Raw genomic sequence first — 24,136 nt, 5'->3', positions numbered from 1 at the left:
CAGGGAGCTGGGACAGGAACCGCAGAGGCTTCTCAGGCACCCCTGTACTCATGTGGTCTCTCCATTTGGTGTCCAGCATGGTAGCTTCAGGGTAGCCAGACTTCTTTTGGGGAAGCTCAGAACTTCAATGTTATATGCCCCTCTAGGAAGAGCTAGGAAGAAGCTTATGTTGCCTCCATTAATGTAGCTGCAGAAGTCACGGAATCATTTCTGCTGCTTTTTACTGAAGACAGACACTGAGGCTGCCCAGGTTCAAGGGTCAGGAATGTAGGTTGGTGGGAGGTGTGACAGAGAAGTTGCAGAAACTCTCACACATGGCTGTGGCTTTAACAAAGTGGTATTACTGTAAAGGGTTAATGCTGTATATATCACTCTGGGACTTCTCATTTTCTCCTGGAGCTTTCTTCATGTCATTATGTCATACATCCACCCACTGCGTTCTTTGTGATGGGTGCATGGGGCTCCATGACATGGCTATTACACGACTGATCAATATTTCTTTACTGATGGACCCCATTTTCCCAGTTTTCATCTCCCTCTCTCTGTGCCCTCCCCCACTTGCACTGTCTCTCTCTCAAAAATAAAGTTAAAAAACATTTAAAAAAAAAAAAAAAGAAGAAGAAGAAGTGGCTTCACTTACTCATGCTGTAGCAGACAGTGGCAGACCAGGCTCTCATTCTCTCTCAAGGGCTTTATTTTTGGACAAAGCCCTTGACATTCAGATGTGAGGGGCTCTGGTTCTCCCTCGTTCACAACAGCAGAGAATTTCCCCTGGAAAATGAGATGGGACCATTTCACCACAATTTAGGGAAGGAGGGGGTCAGAATGTCAGTTAAGGTTACCTACCACCTTAGTCTAGCCACCCAGACCTCTTTTTTCTTTTTTTTTCTTTATGTGTATTCTTTTTTTTTTTTTGAAAGAGAACATGAGCAGGAGGCACCTGGGTGGCTCAGTCAGCTGAGTGTCCGACTTCAGCTCAGGTCATGATCTCACAGTTTGTGAGTTCAAGCCCCACGTCGGGATCTGTGCTGACAGCCTGGAGCCTGCTTCAGATTCTGTGTCTCCCTCTCTCTTGCCACTTCCCCGCGCTGGCTCTCTCTCTCTCTCTCAAAAATAAGTAAACATTAAAAAAAAATTAAAAAAAAAAAAAGAGAGAGAGCATGAGCAGAGGAGGAACAGAGAGAGGGGGCCGGAAGGGACAAAGGATCTAAAGCAGACTCTGCTCTGACAGCACAGAGCCTGATGGGGGGCTCGAACTCATGAACTGTGAGATCATGACCTGAGCTGAAGTTGGATGCTCAACCAACTGAGCCACCCAGGCGCCCTCCCCCCCCTTTTTTTTTAATTGCTCTATACCCAAAGAACTTCACTGATCTTTGTCAACAACCTGCTTAGTGAATAAATACACAAAACTAGTCTTGACGAGAGGGTAAAACTTCAGAATCTTCCCTTAAATCCTGATTTGTGATAAGTTTTTCTTCTAGAAGTTGGCGGGGTTCTCTCTCTCTTGGTTTGTTTGTTCAGTTGATTACTATTTTTGTAGAGGTGGTCAGCCTGACTAAATGTGTGTAGGAAAGAGACAGGAAGGTAAATGCCCTGAATTTTAAAGATGTATGGTTTACGGAAAACAGAAAAAGTTTCTCCTATTTAATACTTGTACGTTTTGTGTCGATCAGGTTGGAGTGATCGATTTTTCCCTCTACCTTAAGGATGTGCAGGGTCTTGATGGCGGCAAAGAGTAAGTAACTGCATGCCTGCTGCTGTTCTTCACAATTTTAATGAAATTCTGGGAAAGAATGCTACTTTTGTTTTTGCTTTGTTCGACCTTTTCATTTTCAGCAGGTATTTTTTAGTCACAGAGGTAATACATGAATGTGCTCATTGTGCAAGGAGCTAAGCTCTGCAGGGTAGAAAGGAATGTCCCCATTCACATTGCCCCCTCATCTCCAGCTCAATCCCGTGCCTGCTCCTCCCTCAGAGGAAGCTGCTCATGTCTCCTTCCACACCTTTTTTTAAATGCCTTGCAGGTGTATATTTATTGGTTGTATAATTTGCCTTATGGTTTGTTTGAATATAAGTGGGATGGTACCATTATAGGTACTCCTATATATGTGTGTGTGTGTGTGTGTGTGTGTGTGTGTGTGTGTGTGTGTGTGTGTGTATATATAAAAGTTGCCCTTGGACTCATTCCTTGATCCTAGTGTGTCTTGGATGTCCCTCCATGCCATGCTTATTATGCTCTCCTTCCTTATTATGCTCTCCTTCCTGCTTATTATTAACAAGAGCATCCTTTTAAAGGAGTCTTTCGGGGTGGGGTAGAAAACAAAGTGAACAATGTATATAACATGCTACCATTTGAGTTACGCTGAAGAATATGCATCCACATTTATATGTTGTATTTCCACACGCTTGGACCATTTCTAGAGTGGTGCGTAGACACCTACTAACAGTGGCTGTTCTGGGTGGGTGAAGGGAAGAGGCCAGGAGGCAGGCATGGGAGGGAGTCTCACTGTAAACCTTTGGGTTGTGCTTGAATAGTTTACCGTATCTGTTATCTGTCTCTCAAATGTGTTCTTGATAAGGACTCTCACAGGCCCCAAGCCCTAGCAGCACACCTTATCCGGCAGTGGGAACCCCACAAATACCTCAGGCTTCTTGAGTATAAGGATTCACCCACTTGAAACTTAAACAGAAATATTCTATTTTTTTCTTTTAAGGTTTATTTATCTACTTTGAGAGAGAGAGAGTGCGCATGAGCACAAGTGGGGACAGGCAGAGAGAGAGGGAGACAGAGAATCCCAAGCAGGCTGTGTTGTCAGCGCAGAACCTGAAGCAGGGCTTGATCTCAGGAACTGTGTGAGATCATGACCTGAGCCGAAATCAAAAGTCAGACACTTAACCAACTGAGCCACCCAGGAGCCCCCCAAAATTATACTCATAATGTAAAGAAATAGAAATAAACTGATATCTACCAATAGGAGATAATTGAATGAATTACAGAACATTCAAAATATTCCATTCTATGAGATATTATGGAACAAATTTGACCTACTGGTTATAGTAGACTTAGAGGGATTTCCACAAGGTGTTATCGAATGAGAAAAGTATGATACTGAGAAGGGTATATACGGTTGATCCCCTGAACAACATGGGCTTGACCTGCACAAGCCCACTTTTACGCAGATATTTTTCGGTTAAGTATGGTACAGTACTGTAAATGTATTTTCTCTTCCTTATGATTTTCTTAATAAAATTTTATTTTATTTCATTGTAAGGCTATAGTATATAATACACATAACATACAAAATACATGTTAATGGACTATGTAATTGGTACGGCTTCCCTCAACAGTACACTATGAGTAGTTAAGTTTTGAGGGAGTCAAAAGTTGCATGCACATTTTCAGCGGTGCAGGGGGTTGGCGTCCCCCACCCATGTATTGTTCAAGGGTCAACTGTATGTCATTTTTGTAAACAACTCCAAGAAATCCCTAACGTATTTTCTATGTTTTAATTACATACTGTATCTATCTGTATATAATACAGACAGATACTATGGTCATATGCATATAGGCTCAACAGACTATTAACGTGGGTTACCTGAAAAGCTATGTGAAGGGCAGAATAGGTAAAAGAAAAAAATGTGCTGAAAAGCAAATCCAGCACCTGTGGCAAGAACCTGTGTAGAATGATCCCCTGTATGTACATATGTGTGTGTGTGTGTATATATATATATATATATATATATATATATATATATATATATATATATATATATATATATATATGTAAAGAGATTGGGGGTCAGGGGTGGAGGGGGATGCCTAACTTTAAAATGTTAAAGAGGAGCGCCTGGGTGGCTCAGTTGGTTAAGCATCCGACTTCGGCTCAGGTCATAATCTCACAGTTCATGAGTTCGAGCCCCACATTGAGCTCTGTGCTGACAGCTCAGAGCCTGGAGTCTGCTTTGGGTCCTGTGTCTCCCTCTCTCTGCCCCTCCCCCGTTCATGCTCTGTCTCTCTGTCTCAAAAATGAATAAAAACATTAAAAAAATTTTTAAGGGGCGCCTGGGTGGCTCAGTCAGTTGAGCGTCCGACTTCAGCTCAGGTCATAATCTCACAGCTCGTGAGTTTGAGCCCTTCGTCGGGCTCTGTGCTGATAGCTCAGAGCCTGGAGCCTGCCTCAGATTCTGTGTCTCCCTCTCTTTCTGCCCCTAACCCACTCACATTCTGTCTCTGTCTCTCTCAAAAATAAATAAACATTTTTTATTTTAAAAAAAAAATTTTTTTTAATTAACATCTTTTTTTTTACCCAGGCTAGTCAGCTTTATGTTTTGAAAAGCCTCTGGTCTCCTTTTTTGAGCCATTTCTCTTTCCCTTGAGTATCACAAGTTTGATCTGCCACCTTGAGGGAGGGCCATTTGTATCTGGCTGTCAGTATTTCCACCTCATATGCCAGATGGCTTTCTCTCCTCTTCCCAAATGCCTGGCCTGACAAGGCAGGAGGGTGTCTACAGGAAGCCTGACCACGTTCCTGCATCTCCAAAGGACCTGGCTGCCATCCCCACCACACCCTTGGCCAGCTTTGCTCTGTTCACTCCGGGACCAGGACCAGGCAGACATTATTACTAAGCTCTGACTGTGCCTTAGTTTCATGATGACATTGGTACTTCTTCGAGGTGCCTGGAAGGTTGGGAGATGGTTACAAGGTATTAACCATGTATTAAAGGAATTTCTGTCTTTTTTATGCTGTTTTCAAAGGCACGAAAGAATTACTGATGTCCTTGATCAAAAAAATTACGTGGAAGAACTTAATCGGCACTTAAGGTAGGACTCACTCCCTTTTCCAGTGTCACAGTTAATTGTCAGTACCCAATAATTGTTCCGTGGAACATTTTTCAGTTGCCATAACTGACCTTTTTTCCACACCAAGTGAAAAAGGGGTATCATAGCATCCTTGTGTGTACAGACCAGAGGAGTATGATTTCTCAATAAGGAGCTTTGGGAGTTCTTTGGTTCTTTGTTTTATGCAGTTAGACATTGTAGAAAGCAAACAAATTAAGCCTTGAGTCTTCACCCCTCACCCCTCAGCCACCTGGTTGGAAGTGACTGCCATGGGAAGCACTGTTCCTACAGGGAATCTGCACACATCCCTCTGGTGTGTCGGGACAGGAGAAAAGGGCTAAACCCCGACAGCAATTCAGTAGCAACAGCAGGCATCTTTTCTGTGATTTTTTCATTTTAATTGGAAAGCTCCCGCTGTGTTCCATGAAACACTAGCCGATGGCGGTATTGGTGGAGAATGGGCAGAGATTCACAGTCTAATGTGTTTGGGAGACAGGTTATTCTCTGTATCTCTGAATCCCCTCCGAGTGGGCAGTGCACATAAGCAGTGCTCCAAGGGACAGCCCCACTGGCCCCAAAAGCCAACGAGACAGCTAAAGGAGCTGGCACATTTCACAGAATGTGCCTGGGGACAGTGCTCCAAGTTCTCCTGAGGCGTGATGTTGGCTGTTGCTTTGAGAGATCCTTGATAGATCCCTCATTTATTGACCAGTTTTGTAAGGAAGAGATGTCAGATTTCATCAGACATTCATTATCATTCAGGAAATCATGACTTTTATCCCTTAATCTGTTGATGGGAGGTTTTTTATTAATAGATTTCTTCATACAGAACCATTTCCAGGTCACAGGAATAAACTCTACTTAATCATAGTTTTAGTAACTGCATCATTTTTGATATGTGAACTAACCTAATTGTTCTATAGTTTTTTTCCCCCCTCTGGCACGGTGTCAGGATTATGCATCTTCACAGAATGAATCAGGAGGAGCTTCTGGTTCATGAGCATTATTTGCTCCTTGAAAGCGTGAAGCATGGGGCGCCTGGCTGGCTCAGTCAGTAGATGCGACTCTTGATGTCAGGGTCGTGAGTTCGAGCACCACACTGGGTGTAGAGATTACTTTTTTAAAACAATTTTAAAAAAGAAAACAGAAAATGTGAAGCTCAAAGCCTTTACTGAGGCAAGACTTTGTCAGCTTTTCAGTTTTTTCCTGAGTTGTTTATCTGTGTTTTTTTCTCCTGAGGATGTGTCTTTTTTGGTCATTTATATTTTATTTTTAAATTTTTTTTAATGTTTATTTATTTTTGAGAGAGACATAGAGCACAAGCAGGGGAGGGGCAGAGAGAGAGGGAGACACAGAATCCAAAACAGGCTCCAGGCTCCGAGCTGTCAGCACAGAGCCCGGCTCGGGGCTCAAACCCACGAGCTGGGAGATTATGACCTGAGCCGAAGTCAGACGCTTAACCAACTGAGCCACCCAGGCGCCCCTGGTAATTTATATTTTCTAAGAAAAGCATAAATTTTAGGGACGTTTTCTATGTTACAGTTGGAATAGAACTGAAAATTACATACTTTAAAGACTTGTAATTCCCTCTATATCTTTTGTGTTCTTTTTTTTTCATTTTGTCGTGTTTTAATTTTTGTCGTATCTAATGCCTGAACTTTGGTTCATTAACCTTGCCAGGTTTATTTATTTGCCCCGCACCCCCACTGGCAAAAGGCACCAGGTTAGTGGCAAAAGGTACAGGTTCTCGAGCCAGACTGCCTAGGTTCAGATCCTGGCACCCCTCCAAACGGGGATGAAACCTGAGTGAGTTTTTCAGTGTAAAGTTATGGTTTCCTCGTCTGTGAAATAGGTAATGGTAAGATTTACTCCCAGAATTATGGAGAGGGTCACATGAGTTGATGCACTTAAAGTGCTTAGAAGGGGCACCTGGGTGGTTCAGTCGGTTAAGTGTCCAACTTCGGCTCAGGTCATGATGTCACGGTTCATGGTTTGAGCCCCAGATCCAGCTCTGTGTTGATAGCGTGGAGCCTGGAGCCTGCTTTGAATTCTGTCTCCCTTTCTCTGCCCCTCCCCTGCTCTCAAAGATAAATAAACATTAGAAAAAAATTAGGGGCTCCTGGGTGGCTCAGTTGGTTAAGTGTTTGCCTCCGGCTTGGGTTATGATCTAACAGTTCATGAGTTTGAGACCCACATCGGGCTCTGGGCTCTCTACTGTCAGCGCAGAGCCCGCTTTGGATCCTCTATGCCCCTCTCTCTCTCTGCCCCTCGCCTGCATGTTCTCTCTCTATCTCAAAAATTAAGTAAATAAATAAATAAATAAATAAATAAACAAACAAGCACATAATTTGAAATAAATAAAGTGCTTAGAAGAGACCTTCCAAAAAGGAAGGTACTATATCATTATTGTGGCCGTTATTATTATTTATCAGATTTACATTCGTTTTACATATTTTTCAGTGGGAACATAGTACATATTACTTAAAGAATATTTGAAAAAATGAGGCAAAGTATAAAAAAGATCCCCCTTTGATCCTACAACCCCAAAGTACTATTATCTTGTTGTGGATATTATTTAGATACATGACTGCCAGTACATTTTGGTTCCCATCTACCATGTTAGGGAGAAAAAATGATTTTCTTTCCAGTTGGCTAAAGAAATGGATAGCATATTTTGGGGGAAAGACATTGAAACCTTTTCAATAAACGTATACACACGCACACATACGTATGTCTTCAGAATTCTCATCTCTGAATTAATCGGAGACCCCTCAACTCTCCATTTCATACAGGAAACCTAGGAATCTATTCTCATTGTTCAGAGGTTGGGGAAACAGCCTTCCTAAAATTCACCATTACTTAATATGTTATTTTCTCTAGCTGCACAGTTGGGGATCTTCAAAACAAGATAGATGGCTTGGAAAAGACGAATTCAAAACTTCAAGAAGAGGTTTGTAACTTACTGAAATTCTTAGGACAAAATGGCCCAAGGTTAAGAGAAACAGTGTGGTTGGTACATCTGACCAGAGCTGCTCACTGGTCGGAATGGGAATCGCTAAGTTTGGACTGAGCTGCATGTGAGACCGGTGTTCTCGGAATTTCGCATCCTCAGAATGTCTGTGGCCCTGTCCGGGGCTTCCCATGAGCCAGTGCAGCTGATCATGAGCCAGTTCTAAGTGACTTAGGTTTTATCACCTCGCAGTGAACCCTGGGCCTCCTTCGGAAAGCCCAGCTCCTGTGGTGAATGCGCTTCTCTCTTCCTCTTTCCCCACCTTCCTCTGACATAGTGTGCCTCCCTGCTGCCCAGAAGGTGCAGACTCTGTTATGAGGTAAAAGTACCCTTGCCCACCCCTTCTGTGTTTCGGCCTCTCAGGAGCCTGGAACCAGTCTCCCCACAGTGTGGTCTTTCTCTGCTTTCTCACTAGGAAGAGAGAGAATGAAAAGACAGGAAGAAGGAGGGCTGAGGCCGAGGAAGAAAGCTTGCTGCCCGCTGCCCGGCAGTCTCCTTGGTGGACACATCTTGTCTCCTGTTAGCAGGAGGGGGGTTGCTCAGCCTTTCTGAGGCTTTCCACAGGTAGCGGTCCCTGGCTGCTCGGGCCTCCCCACCAGGTCTCACTGGGGAGGAAGAGGGCTGTGAGAGGTTGCCAGGGCGTGACCCCCACCTCAGTGTGGAGGCAGGTTATGGCCAGACGAGAGACGCAGAACATGCCTTTGTACGGAGGGCCCGGTTTAAGGCTCCCTCTGTTTACACTGACTGCTCTCTCCCAAGGGCCAGTGCTGGAAAGCTTTAAGGAGAGGAGCTCAGATTTGTGTGAGGAGAAGGAGATTCAAAGGCGGCGTTCATAGATGGGCTTCTCAGGAGCAGCTTCACCACACTTAGAACTGGAGGACCCACATTGCCCTTGGGTGGGTGGGCTTTTGGGCCTTAGTTTATTAGGGAGGCAGGTCTTTGGGCCTCACTGTCTTCATCTCCAAATCGCATGATAACTCATACCTAACAGTGTTGTAAAAATGAGATTTGTGTTATATAAATGTGCCTCACACAACACTTGGCATGTGGAGACATTAGTTGATTTTAGAACAAACAGATTGACTCTTCGTTCTCCCAGGCGAGGTGGCATACTTTGAAGGAAGGTCTAATTTTAGCTTTTGAAACTAAACAGCTAGGTTATTTTTTCTTCAAAGGCCAACAGCTGTAATGGGAAACATGCTTTAAAGAAAAGTCCCTCTCCTCAGGGTGTGCTCTCCCTGGCTTCAGAGAGCAGAGTGGGAATTAGCAGATGGTTAACTAGCACCTCTAGAGACTTAAGATTTCTTAGTTCGGCACAGCGGTAACGTTTAGAAACCCCAGTCGTGGGTTCTGAGTCCACGTGGACTTAGATGCAGTTGAGGAAGAGGAGAGAGGTGTTCAGTGCTTCAGCCCCCGCCCCCTCAGTGAGTGATGCCAAGAGCACAGCCCAGTTCACGTCTTCTTTCTCCTTCCCCAGCCTGCCCTTCTCTCTCCAGGCTGTGTTCAGAGGCTGCATAAGGAGAGGTTGGTGGGTATGTTAATGCCTCTACCTGCCTCTGCAGAGAACCTCCTCCCAACAGGCTTGTATACACTTTGCCCCCACCTATGGTAACTCATTCGAGGACAGGAAGATGGCTTTCTAGGGCCTGGCTTCAGCAGATTTTGTTGTGATTCCTTCCCCAGAATGTTTTAAGTCTCCCTCTAGTGATAAAAATAATCCTTGTTTATTGGCTGGAAAAGAATGAAGGATCAGGAAAAAAAGCCCATAATCCCTTTGCTAAGTAACAGCTACTGTTATTATCCGTGTATATGTGCTGCAATGTTTCCTAAGCATTTGTAACATAGGTGATTTTTTTCTTTTTAATTAGAGGTGAGAACGTGCCATAGAACCTGCCTTTTGTCCCCTATTGATATTATACCTGAAGTATGTTCTCAAGTCATCAAAAGCCTTTGCAAACATTTTAATAACTACATATTTCTGCCTTATGCTCCCACTGTCTTTCAGTAAGCTTCTGTGATATTGGACACTCAAGTGCCTCTAATAATTTGTGTCCATAAATCCTTGCCCACATTAAATCCTTAACCCCATTAAGTGGTTTGCTCTCATTTTTTTTTAAACTATGTGAATGTATTCCCTATTCAAAACAAAGAAATTAAATGATAAAATACCAAATACGTGGAAGTCCATCATCAATTGTGAAGGTGCCAAATGTTAGTTTTTAATCTGAACGGTAAGATTAATTTCAACGTTAAGGAACATAAAAATCTTTCTTTATCAGCTTTCAGCTGCAACAGACCGGATTTGTTCACTTCAAGAAGAGCAGCAACAATTAAGAGAACAAAATGAGTTAATTCGCGAAAGAAGTGAAAAGAGCGTGGAGGTGAGAAACTGACCTCACAGCTGGGCAGCATGTCTCCCATGCGCAAGTGTCCGTGGCAGAGCTCATGCTCATTGTTTAATAGTGACACAGGCCTCAGGACGTACAGAGATGCCTTGTTTGGTGCCACTGTGCCCTCCCACACCACTTGCAGGCCACCTGGGCCACTTCGGGCTTCCAAGCACACTGCTTCCTCACCTCTGGGCCTTTGCACTCAAAGGTTCCCATTTACTCTTCAACCTCTGCTCACGTACTGTGTCCTCTGTGATGCCTCCATGGCCCCCATCCGTGGCCTTGGGCCTTCCTCCCCTGTTCCCAGAGCTGTTTGTCCCTCCCTCCATTAGAGAACCCATTTTCTGTGTCATAGAATTGCTGGCTTGCAGCTGTCCTACACAATGACCTGAGAACAGAAAGAGACCATGTCTGATTCATCTTGAAACTCACCCACTGCTAAAGAACATGCTGGATAAATAAAAATCCATGCTGAATGATGGAATGAATGGGGGCCTTTCCCACTAAGAACAACGGTTCTGTTTTAAAGAAAATTAAATATGTATTGTTTTCCAAACCTCACTTTTCAAAAGTCTGTTGGCTTGCTGTCATCCTTCAGGTTCAAAGATATTTTGAAGTATCTTTTAGCATTTTTCTTTTTTTTTTTTTTTTTTTTTTTTTAATTTTTTTTTTTTTTTTTTTCAACGTTTATTTATTTGTGGGACAGAGAGAGACAGAGCATGAACGGGGGAGGGACAGAGAGAGAGGGAGACACAGAATCGGAAACAGGCTCCAGGCTCTGAGCCATCAGCCCAGAGCCTGACGCGGGGCTCGAACTCACGGACCGTGAGATCGTGACCTGGCTGAAGTCGGACGCTTAACCGACTGCGCCACCCAGGCGCCCCTCTTTTAGCATTTTTCTACAGTGCTTAAAATATAGAAGTTATCCTACATCTTTAAAAATTGTGGCATATTCTTTTAATGTTTTTATTTTAAGTAGGCTCCATGCCCAATGTGGGGCTTGAATTCCTGACCCTGAGATTAAGAGTTGACTCAGCCAGCCAGGTGCCCCTATGGTATATTGTAAAATACTTTGTAGTTAGCTCACTTCCGTAAGCAAACCATGCCTCTTGGTGTTCTTGTTTGATATAGATAACAAAACAAGATACAAAAGTTGAGCTGGACACTTACAAGCAAACTCGGCAAGGTCTGGATGAAATGTATAGTGATGTGTGGAAGCAGCTAAAAGAGGAGAAGAAAGTCCGTTTGGTGAGTGCAAGACTGTCTATTTTTTTTTTTTTTTTTAAGTAGGATTCATGCCCAGTGCAGAGCCCAACATGGGGCTTGAACTCACGACCCTGAGATCAAGACCTGAGCTGAGACGCTTAACTAAGCTAGCCAGGTACCCATAGGCTAAGTGTCTTTAGAAGGAATTCCCCAATAGCCCTTCATGTTATTTGTTGTCACTTTTCACACATGTGCTTAAATCTGCTTTTAAAAACAAATGAGTTTTTTATGCAAAGTTTCTAAAGTCTGAAGAAATACATTCATGAAGAATCAAAAATCATCCCTTTAAAAAAATTTTTTAATATTTTTAAAATATTTATTTATTTTTGAGAGAAAGACAGAGTGTGAGTAGAGGAGGGGCAGAGAGAGAGGGAGACACAGAATCCGAAGCAGGCTCCAGGCTCTGAGCTGTCTGCCCAGAGCCTGACGCAGGGCTCAAATTCAGGAACTGTGAGATCATGACCTGAGCCGAAGTCAGTCGCTTAACCAACTGAGCCACCCAGGCGCCCTCCAAAAAATGTTTTTTTAAGGGCTTACTTAGCTTACACCTAAGTTCTGTATTTTTTCCAGTTTTATAAACCTTTTTCAAGGATTACCATGAGACCAGATTTGAGGTTGCTTTGCCAATACAGTTCCCTCAGTCAGCCTCTGGTCTATTTATTATATTCTACCTAATCTCTGTGCCAGTGACCAGTGTTTTGGGTTTGTTTTTAATGTTTATTTATTTGAGAGAGAGCAATCACAAGGGGAGGAGGGGCAAAGAGAGGGAGAGAGAGAATCCCCAGCAGACTCCATACTGCCAGTGCAGAGCCCGATGCCGGGCTTGATCCCATGAACCGTGAATTTTAAAGTATGCTCCACACCCAGCGTGGGGCTTGAACTCATGACCCCGAGATCAAGAGTCACACACTCTACCAACTGAACCAACCAAATGCCCTAACCAGTGTTTTTTAGTAGACACAACTCTTGGACCTGCTTTGTGTCTTTACGCAGATGTGGAAACATGTCTCCTGAGTTACCCAGGACAGCACTAGTTCAAAATGGTTGCACCTTTATTGCCATAAAGGAGCAAACCATACAAAAATCCAAAAACTCTCACATTGCAACGTCAGATTGCTTGGCAGACATTCTTTCAGACTGTGCGTTCTGATTTTAGGGTTTAAAGAATGTGGTTGCCAGGATCAAGGCTCACATTGCCACCTACCAACTTTCTGTTGACTGGATCCAGAGCCAGTTTTCCTTACAAAATGAGCAAAAGGGCTAAACTTAATGTAGTTATGCTCTGGACAGAATTTCCTAAATCTCCCTAACCTACTCCGACTTCCGGGTTATATTTTTGCCACTGCCCAAGATACACCCTCAGGTAAATACATCCCTGTGTCTACTGTAATAACACCTTCTTAATTGATATTCCTAATTGATAAGGAACTAGAAAAAGAACTGGAGCTGCAGATTGGAATGAAGACGGAGATGGAGATCGCAATGAAGCTGCTCGAAAAGGACACCCACGAGAAGCAGGACACCCTAGTCGCCCTCCGCCAGCAGCTGGAGGAAGTCAAAGCCATCAATTTACAGATGTTTCACAAAGTTCAGGTGGGAGCTGACTCTATGTCCCTAGCACAGCCTTACGACCTCACACCATTCTTGCCGCAGAAGAGAGGACGGACACCTCCGTGAGGCCCCGTCCATAGGCCCCGTTACGCATTTCTGCACTTATTTTATTTGGGTCTCCCAGCAGTCCCTGAGAAAAGTTGATAACATGGGGGAAAGTATAAATTACAGGGCAGACCCGAGTGGCTGCATCTTGTGCGCTGGGTGGCACAGCTAGTAAGTAGAACTGAAAACTGAACCCTGTCTTGGCCCGTTCTTCCCTTCACTGTCTCCCTAGTGTCTTTCGTCTTCTTCAATGACTGTCTGCCCCAGGAAATGGAGAAGTGGATTAAGGAACAATAGAAGTTAGTGTCGTCTTTTCAAGCTGGGCCATGAAGTTAATCTTGCTGAGTCTCCAGCTGCGTGGCTGGCTGCACACCTCTCCTGTCACTTCAGAGCGGTTCAGGGGAGCTAGCCCAGAGAGAATCAATTGTGCCAGAGTTTGAAAGCTAGCATCTAAAAATCGCAAAGCTTCCTTGCTCAGAGGCTACAGCAGCACCCAAGACCATTCTGTATCCTTCTTTTCTTTTTTTTGAAGTTCTGTTTCCTGGGTTTTTTTTTTTAATTTTTTTTTTAATGTTTATATTTTTATTTTTGAGAGAGACAGAGCATGAGCGGGGGAGAGGCAGAGAGAGAGAGGGAGACACAGAATCCAAAGCAGGCTCCAGGCTCTGAGCTGTCAGCACAGAGCCCAGTGCAGGGCTTGAACTCACAAACTGTGAGATCATAACCTGAGCCAAAGTCGGACGCTCAGCCAACTGAGCCACCCAGGTGCCCCTGTTTCCTGTTTTAATGCCTGAACTGTCCCACTTCCTCTTTAGATGTGCTCTCAATCTGTGTCAAAGATGGTGTGAACAGACACACATGTTATCTTGTCCTGCCATTTTTTTTTAAACATAGTCTCATTTATTTATTTATCTATGTATTTATTTTATTTAAATTTTTTAGAGAGAGCGTATGCAATCGGCAGAGGGAGAGAGAGAATCTTTTTTTTCCTAATGTTTATTTTTGAGAGAGAGTGAGCACACAAGTGGGCAAGGGGCGGAGAGAGAGGGAGACCCAGAATCTGACAGGCTCCAGGCTCCGAGCTGTCAGTACAAAGCCCGACGAGGGGCTCAAACTCATGAACCGTGGGATCATGACCTGAGCCTAAATCAAGAGTTGGATGCTCAACCTACAGAGCCACCCAGGCACCCCCAGCCTTTTTAAAAACTATTACATAACCAACATTATAATAATAGCTGCAGTGGAAATTAAAGCACAGGGAGAAAAAGAGGAAAATCGTTGCGCTCTCCTGACACATTCTTTATTTTAATTTGTGTTTTCTTCTGGTCTGGGTCAGTCTGTAACCTTAATATTCATGCTCGTCAGAGGAAACCATACTTCATAATTTAGCAGGCCCTAACCTAAAGCGGCTTCAAACTATGGCAGTTTGTATTTCTGTTGCATAATGGTTTCGAGGAGATCATTTCAGACCAGCAGTTTTGCCCCCCGCAGTCGCTTGGGGACCCAGGCTAATGGCAGCTCCAGCTGTCCAGGCCACTGGAAGGGAGTGGAAGGGAGAGAAAAGCAAAAGTCCAGAACCAGGATCTCCTCCCAAACAGTGAGAGAAAAGTTGCACACATCATTCCATTCACTTACACAGCCAAGGGCCAGATGTGGCTGTGAGGGGAGCCTGGGGCTGGCGTGTCCCAGCTGCGAGCCAGATGAAGGGGAGAATAGGAGTCACTAGGGTCACTAGATATAGCTGTCACTACCACCATCTGCCCCACTGAGCTTCCAGAAGTCCTGTCCAGTCCCAGAATCCTCCTGGTCCGCAGCCCCTGGGTGACAAGCAGCACTCTCCATGGAGCCCTCGAGGCCTGTGTTTGAACCAGAAGATCAGCTGTCTTTCTCACATTAACCCATCCCGCCCAGCATAAAATAGTAGAGCCAAAACAGGATTGCAAAAGGAAACAAGAGACCCACAGGGCAGACCCTGACCTGCCGTGGCCATCATTTGCACCTCTGGGCAGGAGCTGGGAAGGCTGCCCAGGGTGCTGGGGGCTCCATTTGTTAGCATGTCCACCTACCCTTCCTCAGTCGTCAACAGAACTTGTCAGCCAACCTCCATGGTCCCTGACAAGTCCGCCATCTCTATAGCCCATTTGAAGTGGGCTCTTGGGGAATGTGGCCTTCTTGGTGGCTGCACGGCTTAAAAGCCACATTCCCACTGGTCTCAGTTTGCTGGCCTGGAGATTGTATGAAGGGTCAAACAGTCACAGATACTCTTCAGGCCTGACTCGTGGTGACACGAGTTTTTGTGACAGTACAGTTCCCTCAGTCACCATGTCTGGTCTGGTTATTTCCCTTCAATCTGTGTATTGATGACCACAGTTTATTGTTTCATTTATTTTTATTTCTTATTTTCTTATATTTTTTTATTTTGAAAGAGAGAGTACAGGTGCGCATGCATGTGATCAGGGGCGGGCAGACAGAGAAGGGGAGAGAGAGTCCTAAGCAGGCTGCACATTCAGTGGGGAGCCCAGCGTGGGGCTTGAACTCAACGACCATGAGATACTGACCTTAGCCAAAATCAAGAGCCAGATGCTCAACTGACTGAGCTAACCCTGCACCCCTATGGTTTCATTTATTGAACACAGTTCTTCTGCCTGCCTCATTTCTGTGCTCTATCAGTCTTTTCCCACTCCCCTCCTTCAGCGGCCGGTCGTCTGAAACTGCAGACAGAGATGTGCAGGAAAGCCCATACTGTTTTGATTACTACAGCTTTGTCGTATAGCTTAAAATCTAGGATTCTGTACTTCCAGTTTTGTTCTTTGTCAAGATCACTTCGGTTATTTGGGGTCCTTTGTGGTTCCATACAAATTTTAGGATTGTTTGTTCTAGTTCTATGAAAAATACTATTGGTGGGAAGGGAAACAAAAATAATATAAAAGCAGGGAGGGGGACAAAACATAGAGACTCATAAATATGGAGAACAAACAGGGTTACTGAAAGGGTTGTGGGCGGGGGGGGGGGGTTGGGATGGGCTAAATGGGTAAGGGGCACTAAGAAATCTACTCCTGATATCATTGTTGCACTATATGCTAACTTGGATGTAAATTTTAAAAAATTAAAAAAAAAGAAGTAAAGGAAAAAAAATACTGTTGGTATATTGATAGGAACTGCATTGAATCGATAGATTGCTTTGGGTAGTATGGATATTTTAACAACATTAATTCTTTCAATCTGTGAGCATGGTCTATCTGTGCCATCTTCAGTTTCTTTCATCCATGCTTTACAGTCTTCAGAGTATCGGCTTTTCACCTCCTTGGTGAAGTTTATTACTAGGTATTTTGTTATTTTTTCTGTAATTATAAATGGGATTGTTTTTTTTAAGTTTTTTTCTTTACTTTTTTTTTTTTTTTTTTGAAAGGCAGAGAGCGAGCAGGGGAGGGGCAGAGAGAGGGAGACACAGAATTCGAAGTAGGCTCCAGGCTCTAAGCTGTCAGCACAGAGCCCGATGCGGGGCTTGAACCCACGAGCTGGGAGATTGTGACCTGAGTCGAAGTCGGATGCTTAACCAACTGAGGCACCCAGTTGCCCCATAAATGGGATTGTTCTCTTAATTTTTCTTTCGGCTACTTTATTAGTATATAGAAATGGAACAGAAATGTATATTAACTTTGTATCTGTAACTTTACTGAATTCATTTATCTGTTCTAAGTTTTTAGTCTTTTGGGTTTTCTTTATGTAATATCATGTAGTTGCAAATAGTGACAGTTTTACTTCTTTCTTACCAACTTGGATGCCTTTTTTTTTTTTAAATGTTTACTCAGTTTTGAGAGACAGCGCGCGAGCAGGGGAGGGGCAGAGAGAAAGGGAGACACAGAATCCGAAGCAGGCTCCAGGCTCTGAGCTGTCAGCACAGAGCCCAATGCGGGGCTCGAACTCATGGACCTTGAGATCATGACTTGAGCCAAAGTGGGCCACTTAACCTACTGAGCCACCCAGGCGCCCCGCCTTTTTTTTTTTAATGTTTATTTATTTTTGAGAGAGAGAGAGACAGGGCATGAGTGGGGAAGGGCAGAGAGAGAGGGAGACAGAATCCCTAGCAGGCTCCAGGCTCCAAGCTGTCAGCACAGAGCCTGACAAGGGGCTCAAACTCACAAATTGCAAGATCATAACCTGAACCGAAGTCAGACACTCAACCGACTGAGCCACCCAGGCGCCCTCCCAACTTGGTTGCCTTTTATTTCTTTCAGTTGTCTGATTGCCTTGGCTAGGACTTGGAGTCCTATGTTAAGTAAAAGTGGTGAGAGTGGACATCCTGTCTTGTTCCTGACCTTAGGGGAAAAGCTTTCAGTGTTTCATCATTGCATCTGATGTTAGCTGTGGGTTTCTCATTATATGGCCTTTATTATGTTGAAGTGTGTTCCCTCTAAACGTACTTTGCTGAACGGATGTTGTATTTTATGAGATGCTTTTTCTGCATCTATTAAGATGACCATATGGTTTTTATCCTTCATTTTGTTGTGATGTATCACGTTGATTTATCTGCAGATACTGAACCAGCTATGTATCCTAGAATAAATCCTACTTGATCGTGTGAATGATCCTTTTAACGTATTGTTGGATTCAGTTTGCCAGTATTTTGCTGAGAATTTTTGCATCTGTGTTTATCAGGGATGTTAGCCTGTAGTTTTCTTTCTTGGTAGGACCTGTGTTCTGGTTTTGATATCAAAGTACTGCTGACCTCACAGAATGAATTTGGAAGTTTTCTTTGCTCTTCTGTTTTTTGGAACAGTTTGAGAAGATGGAGTATTAACTCTTCTTTAAATGTTTTTATTTTTTGTTTTATTTTATTTTATTTTATTTTATTTTATTTTATTTTATTTTATTTTATTTTAACGTTTATTTATTTTTGAGACAGGGAGAGACAGAGCATGAACGGGGGAGGGTCAGAGAGAGAGGGAGACACAGAATCCAAAACAGGCTCCAGGCTCTGAGCTGTCACCACAGAGCCCAATGCGGGGCTCAAACTCACGGACCGCGAGATCATGACCTGAGCTGAAGTCGGACGCTTAACCGACTGAGCTACCCAGGCGCCCCTCTTTAAATGTTTTTTAAAGTTTATTTATTTTGAGAGAGAAAGAGTAAGAATGAAAGGGGGAGGGGCATAAAGAGACAGGGACAGAAGATCCCAAGTGGGCTCCATGCCAACAGCAGAGAGTTCTATGTGGGGCTTGAATTCACAAACTGTGAGATCATGACCTGAGCTGAAGTCAGACGCTTAACTTACTGAGCCACCCAGGTGCCCCTTAATTCTTTTTTAAGTAAATGTTTGGTAGAATTCACCTGTGAAGCCATCCAGTCCTAGACTTGTGTTTGTTGGGAGTTTTTTTTATTACAAATTCAATTTCATTACTAGAACTTGGTCTGTTCAGATTTTTTTTTTATTATTATGTTTATTTATTTTGAGAGAAAAAGAGTGCGAGTGGGGCAGGGGCAGAGTGAGAGGGAGACACAGAATCTGAAGCAGGCTCTAGGCTCTGAGCTGTCAGCGCAGAGCCCATCGCTGGGCTCAAACCCATGAGTGTGAGATCATGACCTGAGTCGAAGTCAGACACTCAACCAGTTGGGCCATCCAGGCACCCCTAGATTTTTTTTTTTAAGTTTATTTATTTTGAGAGGTGGGGTGGGGCAGAGAAACAGGGAAAGAGAGAATTCCTAGCAGGTTCTGCACTGTCAGCTCAGAGCCTAACGTGGGACTCAAACTCACAAACCATGAGAACATGAGCTGAAATCAAGAGTCGGATACTTGAGGGGCGCCTGGGGTGCCTGGGTGACTCAATCGTTGAACATCTGACTTTGGCTCAGGTCATGAAATCACAGTTCATGAGTTCAAGCCCCACATCGGGCTCTGTGCTGACAGCTCAGAGCCTGGAGCCTGCTTCAGATTCTGTGTCTCCCTCTCTGTCTCTGCCTCTCCCCAGCTCGCTCTCTCTCTCTCTCTCTCTCTCTCTCTCAAAAATAAATTAAAAAAAAAAAAAGTCGGGGCGCCTGGGTGGCTCAGTCAGTTAAGCAACCGACTTCGGCTCAGGTCATGATCTCACGATTCATGGGTTTGAGCCCTGCATCAGGCTGTGTGCTGACAGTTCAGAGCCTGGAGCCTGCTTCTGATTCTGTGTCTCCCTCTCTCTGTACCTCCCCTGCTCATGCTCTGTCTCTCTCTGACTCTCAAAAAATAAATAAATGTTAATTAAAAAAAAAAAATTTTTTTTTTAAAGTCAGATACTTAATTAACTGAGACACCCAGGTGCCTTGGTCTGTTCAGATTTTTATTTCTTCCTAATTCAGTCTTGGAAGATCGTTAAGTTTCTAGGAATTTATCCATTTATTTTAGGTTGTCCAATGTGTTGGCATATAATTTTTCATAGTTGTATCTTACAGTCCTGTGGTGTCAGCTGTTACTTTTTCTCTTTCATTTCTGTATGTATGTATGTATGTATTTATTTATTTATAAAGTTTATGTATTTTGAGAGAGAGAGTGCAAGCAGGGGAAGGGCAGAGAGAGAAAAGGGGAGAATTCCAACTGGGGTCTTTCTGTCAATGCAGAGCCCCATGTGGGCTCAAACTCATGAACTGCAAGATCATGACCTGAGCCGAAGTCGGACGGTTAACTGACTGAGCCACCCAGATGCCCCTGAATTTATTTATTTGAGCCCTCTTTTTCTTGATGAGTCTGGCTGAAAGTTTATCAATTTTATCTTTTCAAAGAACCAGCTCTTGGTTTCATCTGGTCTTTGCTATTGTTTTTTAGTCTCTATTTCACTTATAGCCATTCTTATTTTTATTATTTCCTTCCTTGTACTAACTTTGGGTTTTGCTCTTCTTTTTTTAGTTGCTTTATGTGTGAAGTTAGATTGTTTCTTTGAGATTTTTCTTGTTTCTTGAGGTAGGCCTGTATCACTATAAACTTCCTTCTTAGGACTGCTTCTATTGCCTCCCAAAGATTTTGGACCACTGTGTTTCCATTTTCATTTGTCTCCAGGTGCTTTTTTTTTTTTTTAATGTCTCCTTTGATTTCTTTGTTGACCAATTTGTTGTTTGGTAGCATGTTGTTTAGCCTCCCCAGGTTTTTTTGGTGTATTTTTTGTATGTTTGTGCTTTTTCCAGTTTTTCTTCTATAATTGATTTTAAGTTTCATACTATTGTGGTCAGAAAAGCAGCTTAATATGATTTCAGTCTTCTTAAATTTATTGAGACTCCTTGTGTGGCCTATCATGATCAATCCTGGAGAATGTCCCATGTGCACTTGAAAAGAATGTGTATTTTGCTAGCTTGGAATAGAATGTTCTGTATATATCTGTTAAGTCCATCAGCTCTAATGTGTCATTCAAAACCACTGTTTCCTTACTGATTTTCTGCCTGGATGATCTATCCATTGATGTAAGTAGTCCCCTACTATTGTATTATTGTCAGTTTCTTTTTTAATGTTTGTTGTTAGCTGCTTTATGTATTTAGGTGCTTCCATGTTGGGTGCATAGATATTTATGATTTTTATATTCTTTTGCTGGACATATATCCTCAAGCTGGATTCAGCTTGTTAGATCTCTTTATCATCATGTAATTCTATTTTAGTCTCACATGGGTACTGCTACCCCAGCTTTTTTTTTTTTTTTTTTTGGCTTCCATTTGTGTGCGATATGTTTTTCTATCACTTCACTTTCGGTCTGTATATGTTTTTAGATCTGAAGTGAGTCTCTTATAGGCAGCATATAGACAGGTCTTGGTTTTTTATCCATTCATCTCACCCTACCTATGTCTTCTGATTGGAACAGATAGACCATTTAAATTTAAAGTCATTACTTGGAGCGCCTGGATGGTTCTGTCCATTGAGCATCCGACTCTTGATTTCAGCTCAGGTCATGATCTTAGGGTCATGGGATCAAGGCTCACAGTGGAGCCTGCTTAAGAGTGTCTCTCTCCCCACCTCTGCCCCTTTCTTGGGCTCGCTCTCTCCTCAAAAATAAATAAGTAAATATGCATATGTTCTCTCATAAATAAATAATCACTGACAGGTGTGTACTTACTGCCATTTTGTTGTTTTTGGTTGTTTCTGTAGTTATTCTCTATTCCTTCTCTTGCTCTCTTCACTTGCAGTTGATGGCTTCCTATAGTGTTGTGCTTATATTCCTTTCTCTTTGTTTTTTTGTGTGTCTATTATAGGCTTTTGATTGGTGGTTACCATAAGGTTCATATATAACATTTTTTTTTAAGTTTATTTATTCATTTTGAGAGAGAGAGAAGCGTGTGCAAGTGAGTGGGAGCGGGAGAGGGGCAGAGAGAGGGAGAGAGAGAATCCCAACCAGACTCCACACTGTCAGGAAGCCAGAAGCCTGAGGCTGGGTATTAGCACAGTTGCTTTCTTCTAAGGGCTGTGAGAAGGACTGTAAGCATCCCTGTCCCCTAGCTGCTGGTGGTTGCTGGTGATCATTGGCAATAATCTTTTCAAAGAACCACCTTTTTTCTAATATTCTTTATTGTCTGTTGTTCCATGTTTCATTGATTTCCACCTTTCCTTTTATTATATTCTTTTTTTTAAGGTTTTCTTTTTTTTATAAGTTTGTTAAGCTTATTATACATTATTATAAGTTTATTATAAGTTTATTTTGAAACAGGGGCACCTGGGTGGCTCAGTCGGTTAAGCGTACAACTTTGGCCCACATCATGATCTGTGAGTTCGAGCCCCGCATCAGGCTCTGTACTGACAGTTCAGAGCCTGGAGCCTGCTTCAGATTCTGTGTCTCTCTCTTTCTCTGCTCCTCCCCCACTCATGCTCTGTCTCTCTCAAACATAAACATTTAAAAAAAGAAGAAGAAAGAAAGAAAGAACGGGCCTGAGCAGGGGAGGGGGCAGAGAGACACAGAATCCCAAGCAGGCTCTGCGCTGGGGGGCTCAATCTCACAACCATGAGATCATGCCCTGAGCCAAAATCAAGAGTCAGATGCTTAACTGACTGAGTCACCCAGGTACCCCTTTATTATATTCTTTCTGATTTCTTTGCGTTTGCTCTGTAATTTATTTTCATCTTCTGAAATGCATGCTTAGCTCATCTGTTTTATCTTTTTTTTTTTTATTTCATAAAAAAATTTATTTGGGGGCAGCTGGCTGGCTTAGTCAGTAGAGCATGTGACTTTTGATCTCAAGGTTGTGAGTTCAAGCCCCATGCTGGGGGTAGTTTGCTTTAAAAAATAAAAATAAATAAAAAAGATGTTATTTGAAGTTAAAAATGACCCACACAACTACTGCTTTACCTGTGGCCCTCAAATTTTGACAAAAGTATATCACCTAAGAAGCACATTTATTCACAGCTCAGCCTCTCTGAAACCTACATGCATCTTACAGTCAATGGCACATGTTCTAAGTAGCTGTTTTTTCTTGCTTAGTGGTGTGTAAAATTAGGATACGTCTTCCACTCAGTGCATCTTCAATACCATACAATATTGCATAGTGTTTTCACTGGCTTTTACCTCTAAATATTTCTTTTTTTTTTTTTTAAGTTTATTTATTTTTGAAAGAGAAAGCACAAGTAGGGGAGGGGCAGAGAGAGAGGGAGAAAGAGAATCCTCAGCAGGCTCCAGGCTGTCAACCCAGAGCCTGATGCAGGGCTCAAACTTACGAACTATGAGATAATGACCTGAGCCAAAATCAAGAGTTGGAGAATTAACCAACTGAGCCACCCAGGCGCCCCTACCTCTCAGTATTTCTTAATTAGTCCTCTGGTTTACATTTTTAGCTCAACAGCTTTTTGGTAATATGCTATGTAGTTTAGTTTCTAAGATATGAGGCATTTTTAGCCATTCTTTTGTTGTTAATGTCTAACTGCATTATATTAAGGTCCAAGAATACAGTCTGTATATTATATTAGGAACTTATTAGGACTTCCTTCTGTCATCAGCCTTTCCGTATCCTTTTATTTTAAAAGTGTCTGTTATGGACACACAGGGACACAGTGCTTTTTGCCCGCCCCCCCTGCCTGGGCCCCCGGTACATGCCTGGATTCAGAAGTCACACAGTTGTGGGTGTAAATCTGCTGTATCGCACGTCTGTGCCAGCCTCCCTCTGTGCTTAGGGAACTGGGGCTGACCAGCCGGCCACGAGAACCTACAAGGGCTCGATGAACTCGTAGGTGTGCTTGGCATGTAGGAACAGCTCTGCAACACTGTCAGATCTCACTCTGAAGTTCTTTTTTTAAAAAGGAGCATGGACCTTTCATAGAGGAAAACAAAAAGCTTATTACTTCCTTTTTGGCCTTTCTTTGTGTGGATAAAGCTGGGAGCCTTAGTCCAGTTTGTCTTCCAGTGCTATGGGAAAGACCAGCAATTAGTGAAATGCTCCTAGAAATGTTGTGAAAGCACAGATTGAATCATCAAACCCTCTTTTAACCCTGAGCGGGCACAGCAGTGAGAGAGAGGCAGAGTGTGACCCCTCTTCCTTGCCTTTGCAGAATGCAGAGAGCTGTTTACAGCAGAAGAATGAAGCCATCACATCTTTTGAAGAAAAAACCAACCAGGTTATGTCCAGCATGAAACAGATGGAAGAAAGGTAATCACTCCCTGTGGCAGATACTCCCTAGAAGGTGCTGGACATTCCCTAGGCCCGGGAACTTAGAGTCTCTCTCAAAAGTTCAGACAACTTGGGATGAAAGTCCTTTGGAATTGTAGTCTTGCTGAGCAAGGGGGCTGGATTCCCATCCTTGCCTAAGTGTGTATTCCCTTAATCAATCTCTGGGTGACTGTATCACATTGTCTTCTCAGGAGTCAGACCCATACAGTGAGCTCCTTGTCACCGACACACTTAACCATCAGTCTATAATGGGTCAGAATAGAGCCTGAAAGCAGACCCCAATGAATATGGCAACTGATTTTCTTACAGAGGTGCAAAGGCAGTTCAAGGGAGAAAGGAAAATCTTTTCAATAAGTGATACTGGGA

At 43.2% G+C, this 24,136-nt stretch overlaps 1 protein-coding gene across 3 annotated transcripts in view; it reads left to right on the top strand.

The window, feature by feature from the left end:
• RUFY1 (RUN and FYVE domain containing 1) overlaps positions 1 to 24,136 on the top strand; it is a 59,028-nt gene that overhangs the window by 24,205 nt on the left and 10,687 nt on the right. For all 3 annotated transcript variants that reach the window (XM_042932674.1, XM_042932679.1, XM_042932690.1), the window contains exons 6-12: positions 1,677 to 1,738; positions 4,760 to 4,825; positions 7,724 to 7,793; positions 10,133 to 10,234; positions 11,375 to 11,491; positions 12,935 to 13,102; positions 23,652 to 23,749. In XM_042932674.1, coding sequence (XP_042788608.1) covers positions 1,677 to 1,738; positions 4,760 to 4,825; positions 7,724 to 7,793; positions 10,133 to 10,234; positions 11,375 to 11,491; positions 12,935 to 13,102; positions 23,652 to 23,749 — 683 coding nt within the window. The remainder of the gene's footprint in view (positions 1 to 1,676; positions 1,739 to 4,759; positions 4,826 to 7,723; positions 7,794 to 10,132; positions 10,235 to 11,374; positions 11,492 to 12,934; positions 13,103 to 23,651; positions 23,750 to 24,136) is intronic.

Source organism: Panthera leo, chromosome A1 (genome assembly GCF_018350215.1).
Source record: "Panthera leo isolate Ple1 chromosome A1, P.leo_Ple1_pat1.1, whole genome shotgun sequence".
Taxonomy (NCBI): Eukaryota; Metazoa; Chordata; class Mammalia; order Carnivora; family Felidae; genus Panthera; species Panthera leo.
The sequence above is the reverse complement of the archived record's forward strand: the minus strand, read 5'-3'. Positions and strand labels throughout refer to the sequence as shown.